At 32.2% G+C, this 7,782-nt stretch overlaps 1 protein-coding gene across 1 annotated transcript; it reads right to left on the bottom strand.

The window, feature by feature from the left end:
- Positions 1-4,202: 4,202 nt before the first annotated feature.
- HELRODRAFT_123705 (hypothetical protein) lies at positions 4,203-4,934 on the bottom strand (the record flags this gene model as incomplete). The annotated part of the gene is made up of 1 exon (XM_009013548.1): positions 4,203-4,934. A coding segment is annotated over one exon (732 nt), but the record flags the coding sequence as incomplete, so codon positions are not given.
- Positions 4,935-7,782: the final 2,848 nt, after the last annotated feature.

Here is a 7,782-nt window from a genome sequence, read left to right as displayed (position 1 = left end):
TGCAATTAAAGTAACAAATTATTTATAATTATAGATATGCATGCATACATACATACATACATACATACATACATACATACATACATACATACATACATACATACATACATACATACATACATACATACATACATACATACATACATACATACATACATACATACATACATACATACATACATACATACATACATACATACATACATACATACATACATACATACATACATACATACATACATACATACATACATACATACATACATACATACATACATACATACATACATACATACATACATACATACATACATACATACATACATACATACATACATACATACATACATACATACATGTATATAAACTAAATAGCATATTCACATATAAACAGAGACAAAAAAATAACTAAAAATTCAATCGGTAGCAATAAATTATTGATAATAATAAATATATATGCACATACATATATTTGCTCTAAAAATCAAAAAATCCACCGACGACCCAGCACCCATAAGTTCATAAGCTATCCCTTCAATTAAAAATTCAACCCATAAACCGACAAACGGCGGACCCTCTGATGTTTAGAATTTGGTCTTCTTCCTAATTTTACATACACATATACACACACACATACATATATAAAAACTAATTAGCATATTCACATATAAACAGAGACGAGAAATAATTAAAAATGCAATCGGTATTAACAAATTATGACACATACATTAACATGTTACAAGTAGTAGCATAAATATAAGAATTACACAATGTAATGATAGAAATATAAGCGGAAGGATTGGAATGGAGTGGCATGTTCATTCACACCCACACACACACACTCACTCATCCACACACACCTACATCCACACACGCAATGTCACACTTAACTATAAATAAATTTAACTTAAAACAAATAGATAAACAAGAAAATTGATATATTAATTGATATATGCATGCATATCTATTAACAATTCTGGATTATATAGTGATTGATAATATTGGAACGTAATTTAGATGAAGAATAAAATAAATTTAAATGACAAATAAATGAAATTTAATTTGGATGAGCATAATTTAATAATACAATTATTTTTAAATTTTATTACAAATTTTATAAGATTTCAGTGAGAAGAACAACTATGCATTGGCTCGGACAGATCAGCGCAGAGAGTGGCTCACTAAAAGCAAAGGTGAACAAATGAAATCTCTGTATCATATAGCAAAACAAGCAAAGCGTACGAAAAAAGACATAGTTGGTGCCTCATGTATCAAAAACGACAAAAGTTAGATGGTTCTTGAACAAGATGAGATCAAGCTACAGTGAAAAGAATACTTCACCCGTCTATTAAATGAAACAAATCCCATCAATGTCAACTTTGACGCTCCACCCATCGAAGGTCCGATTTCAGACATCACTGTAGAGGAGCTTACAGAAGCTCTGAAAGCTATGAAGGATGGAAAGGCAGCAGGGCCCTCGGGACTCACAAATGACATTATCAAAGCATCTGGTACTGCAAGTATTCAAACGTTACTACAATTTTGCCGTGCAGTGTAGAGAAATTGTTCAATGCCGACTGGATGGAACTATAGCATGACAGTCCCGCTATACAAAGGCAAAGGTCCATTGAAATGTTCATCATATCAGGGTATGCGTCTGTTAGAACACTCCTTGAAAATTGTCGAGAAAATCATTGAGAAGATTAACGTCGTGCATCACAATCGGAATTTATCAATTTGGTGTCCTAGCGGGAAAATCAACAATTGATGCAATTCACATCCTTCGGCAACTGCGAGAGAAGTACCTCGCGAAGCATCAACAACTATCACACATTTTTGTAGACCTTGAAAAAGCATTTGATCGAGTTCCCCGTGAAGCAATCAGGTGGAGTCTAGTCGACAATTTATTCCAGAATATCTTGTTCGAATTGTGATGGAAATGTATACGAATACTAAGACTCTCGTCAGCACAACGGTTGGAAACACAGATGCATATGACATCGGCGTTGGAGTTCACCAAGGCTCGATTCTCAGTTTATAACTGTGATGGAAGAAATCACAAAACCGATACGCACTGGTGACATTTGGAATTTAATATATGCTGATAGGAATGCGACGGTTCCGAATCCGGATTCGGATCCGAATCCAGGGATTCGGAAAAGATTCGGATCCGCGGATCCTAAATTGAGGATTCGGCGTTTTACGGGTCCAAAATCAACTTAAGCGGCGAGAAAATTTTATCGATTGAGGGAAAAAGTGAATCTAAATATCAACATTGATTACGTAATAATCATTTAAAGTTATGAAAACTGATGTTTTTGAGATTCGTTTTGCACCTCTACAAATTTAACATTCAAAACAAAAATTTGATTTTCGTCAGAGAAACAGCTTATTTAGTTTTATGACCGCATACAACATGGATCCGGATTCGGATTCGGATCCGTCCGGATCCATCGTCGAGATCCGGATTCGGATCCACGGATCCCAAAATCTTGGATCCGTCCCATTCCTATATGCTGATGATATCGTTTTAACAGCCACGTCTGAGCAGAATGCAACACAGATGTTTGAAGATTGGAACACCAGACTTGCCAATCATGGACTCAAAGTCAACATCAGCAAAACCAAAGCAATGAACACAGGTGAAACAATCCAATCCACTGCTACTGGGCGATGGCCCTGTTCAGTTTGTAAAGCTGATGTAGGTAACAATTCAATCAAGTGTCAGCAGTGTAACCAGTGGTGTCACAAACGTTGTTCAAAAATAATTAGTAATTTATCTAAAGTGTCCAATTTTGTTTGTCCTGCTTGCATCAATCCACAACAACAAATTCGAAATAGCAATGTTTTTGAAGCCATTAAGGTAGAGAAAGTCACATCGTTTCAATGTCTAGGGGATGTTCTGGATTGTACTGGAACAGCTGCAGCTGCCGTTCGAGCACGCATACGTGCAGCCTGGAATAAATGGCATCTCCTTGCCTCTGTATTGATGCGGCGTGACATTCCACTACCACTACGATCAAGACTTTATAAATCAGTGATACGTCCGGTGTTGTTATATGGTGCAGAAACATGGCCAATGACAACCAAACTGGAACAACTTCACCGAACCGATATGAAAATGCTCCGATGGATGCAACGAATTAGTCTGAAAGACCACATCAAATCTACCGAAATCCTGCGTCGTGCTGGTTCAGATGATATAAAGGATGAATGTCGGAAACACCGTCTGCGGTGGTTTGGTCATGTCAAACGAAGTGGAAACAGTGCCATAACTTCTCTTGCAGATGTTGAAGTACCTGGCACACGTCCCAAAGGCCGTCCAAAGAAGTCCTGGTCGCAAACAATCGAGCAAGACATGGAAGCTCTAAATTTCAATGAAATGGATACAACTGATCGTCTAATTTAGCGCTAAAAGTTGATGGCAAAGAAAACAACGTCCTACCTCGGGAAACTGGGTCTCTGGACGCTAAACGAAGATTGATTGATTGATATAAGATTTCAAAAATATTTGACACAAGATTTGCATGGTCACTTTAAAACTGAATTGTAAATAAAAAATGCTGCTTTATATTATTTACGCTATAGAAAAGAAAAACACACTTATAGAATAGGATACATAACAATTAAACACATTTATACAAGTTCATATGTCAGCCAAGAAACATTCATTATTTTACAGAAACGAATAAAATTAAACAAAAATTAGAAACTTCAGACGGTTAACTAATCATTTCTTATACCTCCTCTTTTTGGACTGAATACAACACAGGTAAGAAAAAACCTTTTATAATGAAAGGCAAATTATAAGTGCACTTTGCAATTGTATAAAAAGGTTACTAATGAAAAATTGAAATATAAAAAATGTATGTGCAGTGGTAAACACATTAATGGGAACATTGATGAACCATAAAGTTGGTAAATGTTATAAATTTTGCTAACAAAGCTGAATAAATAAACTTAACAATAACTTAAATGAGATAATAAAAATTTGGAATGCAATTTACTAAATAAATAACATGGGAAAAAAGGTTAAAAAGAGAAATAAAGCAATCTCAAACAATATTTGTTTCATTACATTTCAAATCTGGTAGTGATTTCCAAATATCTACTATTTTTTGAGCGGTTAAAGATGTTGCAGTAAACATTTTATTTGTTACAAAATCACAGTTATCATTTACCTTCGTAGTCCAATATGCAAATTTGTTTTTTGAGACATGGGTTACATTCAAAATTTTACCAATAATGCCTGTGATATAAACATCATCAATAAATATATATGGTACAAAATAAGAAGCATTGAAGATATCCTCCCACAAGTCTCGAGTGATCACATAGGTTGCACCTGCCTCATAAGTTGGATAGGTCTCAAAAGGAAATTCTTCTTTGGTAATCAACCATTTTCCAAATCTTCTAGTTTTAGATCCAACACAAAGGGCTCCCATAATAGAACGTTTGGGCATTTCATCCATTTCATTTAAAAGGAAAGGCAAGTTTATAAACATATCATCATCACTTTTTATTAAAAACTTTGCCATACTACAAAATTCAATGATAAATTTAAAATCTAACAAAGATTTTAAAGTCATGTTTTTATAAGAATCGACAAAATTGCCTTGTACAATATCTCCAAACTCTAAATTTTCTTCATAAATTCCATCATTTTTGCTTTCATCTTTGTATTTTCCAAACACAAAGAACAACGCCATAGAATGATTTAATGGCCCAACCCTAGGCCAAATGAAACTTTTGTTAACTGTGGACCCCCAGGTTGATCTAATTGCTGTTCGTTTTTTAAAATTATCAAACGTGCTGTGAACCAATATAACACTGTGAACACTTTCTTCACATGTTTTTCTGGGTTTAACCATGACACTAAAAGGAAAAGGATTTATTAAAACATCTTGAAGTTTATAAAACTGGTCTTCAGTTAAACCAGTGGCATTCCAAACAAATTTTCTATCTGGACGCTGTATGAGCATGCTTATTTGTTGGCCTGCTAATACTGGATCCGATAATTTTATTTTTTTACTATTATTATCATCAACATTATCATTATTATTATTACTATTATTATTTAAATTTAACGACTTAAATTTAACGTTAAATTTTAACGACTCTGAAATGCGACCGTGACTAGTAAAAATATTAGACAAATTGATGATAAGATTTACAAGCAGAAAAGCAGCAATTATTGAATAAAAGCTGCAAAGTTTTCTTCTAACAATCATTTTGAACCTCATTTATTATTCCCACCACACGAACGACCAACATTTTACTTTTAATGAAAACAAACTTTCGTTTACACGGGCAACCAAAACGCCTAGGGAAATCACAAACGTTATAATTTCTACTTCGATCACTCACAAATGAGTTAATATACAATCATATATAAATAGAATATGTTATATATATATATAATATATATATATATATAAATATAGAATATGTTTAATATATATATATATTCTATACAGTGAAGAGTACAATACAATAAAATGCTTGAAATAATCAAAAGCACGTTTTATTTAAATTAAATTCCTGAAATAAAATTGACTTAACATTAATATTTGAGTAAATTCATTTTCATATTTGTATGAAAATGTAAAGTTGCGTTATTACGATACCTCAGCGGAATCTTACACCAAAATATTCTTCTTCTTTCTCTTGCCTCATCCTTTCAGGAAATTGGCGACTATCGCCCTCCACAAAACCTAATTTTTAACACTTTGTAAAAGTTGAAATGTGGTGATATTCAACATGTGACACAAGGATTTCACGAATGTTATTCGTTGTTGACCGCGAACTGTTTTCCCTGCAATTTTTCCAGTAGTTGTTAGATTTTCCATTCTTTCCTTCCGCATGATGTGACCAAAAACTTTAACTGCCCCCGTCGGATTATCTGTAACAATTTTGCTCTTTTCATAACCGAACTGTTTTGATACATCTTCGTTCGAAGTATGAGAGGTCCAACTAATTTTCATAATTCTTCTCAAAATCCACATATCAGCAGCGTTAATCTTTTTAACCATTTCTTTAGAAATTGTTCATAACTCGGAACCGTAAGTTAGCACAGGAAAAATGTAGCACCCATACAGTTTTAATTTTGTTGATATTCTGATTTTACTGTTGGTAAGAATGTTTTTCATTTTATAATATGCATCTTTCGCCATAGCTATCCTTCTTTTGATATCCATATCACATTTACAACCTGAGGTAATCAGACTTCCGAGATAATTGAAGCTGTTGACTTGTTTCACCTGTTAACCCAAGGGGAGGCCTATTTACCATTATACAACACTTTCTTATGGGTTGAAGCAGGGATATGCAAAGAATCTCAATTTTTGCAACTTTTAATTATTTTTGATAATGTCGATTTTATTTGTTTAAATTTATACCAAATAAAAGTAATTAATTACCATATTGAATAACAATTTAAAAAAATAAAATTTTAACATTTTAAATAAAAGCAATATTCCGTAATTAGTAAATATACTACCGTAACTTTTGACTCGAACGATAAAAAACCACCCTCCATCTCCCCTCCAGAAGTAAGCTCCTTGTTCGACCGTTGAAAGTGATCGAAGGCCGTTATATTTATTCTAGTTATATGTATCAAACAGTATCTTATTGAACAAAATAGTATCATAAAATGAATAAAGATACTTTTTTTTTAATTTAAAAAATTCTCAATTTGATTTCATTGCGATATCGATGATGATTGTGACTAATTAAAAAACATCAAATAAAATTTATAAAATAGGATGGGTATATCGTTGAGAAATCATTGGGGGAAATGACGTCATGTTAACAGTAGTTATTTCACTAGATGGTAGTTGATCAGCCTGTATAAAGATTATATTCAATTCTTATCAAATAAATTTAACCAAATATCATACGTAGGCAAAACTAAATAAAGAAATATATATATATATATATATATATATATATATACACGTAGTTATAATACATTTATAATATTGTATTTACACATTCATATTGTACAATTGTGTTATGTGTAGTTTCAAATTATTTAAAAAAAATTTAAACTTTGTACTATATATATATATATATATATATATCTACTATTTTCATTTTGTTTCTCGCCTTTAATTAATTTACCAACAAGAGTAACTTGTAACGCCAATTCATTAATCGACAATATATTTACGAACCTGTATCAACATTGCGAAAGTGGAGTCATAGTCTCAGACTTTTCTGACCATTTTCCAGTTTATGCAATAGTAGAAAATTTTAAAACTGCTATCAATGATGACCAAATTTTATGTAGAAAAATTAATAAAACATCCATTTTCTTTATAAAAAAAGCCCTCTCACTTCAAAATTGGCATTCAGTTAAAAACGAGAATAATATAGATACAGCATGCCTGAATTTCTACAATATACTCAATAAAACTCTTGACACATACGCACCTCTGCAGTGGCAGAAACAAAAATATAAAAAAGCATGGGTATCTGATGAAATAATAAAATTATCAAAAAAACAGAATCGACTGTATAAAATAGCAGTCGCTGCACCAAACTCCGCTAATGTTGAAAAATATAAAAAGTTTAGAAATTACTTTACATCAGTAAAGAGAAAGGCAGAAAAAAATTATTTTCAACAAAAATTTGAAGAGGCAAAGAGTTGCTCCAAACAAAAATGGGAAATAATAAACGGTATAATGAATAGAAAACAAAACAATCTTGAAATTAATAAGCTAAAAGTTGACGATAAAATCATCGAAGACCCAGAGGAAATAAGTATTCTTTTCAATGAAT

Source organism: Helobdella robusta, assembly GCF_000326865.2.
Source record: "Helobdella robusta unplaced genomic scaffold HELROscaffold_12, whole genome shotgun sequence".
Lineage (NCBI taxonomy): Eukaryota > Metazoa > Annelida > Clitellata > Rhynchobdellida > Glossiphoniidae > Helobdella > Helobdella robusta.
Note: the sequence above shows the minus strand (reverse complement) of the source record. Positions and strands in the feature narration are given on the sequence as shown.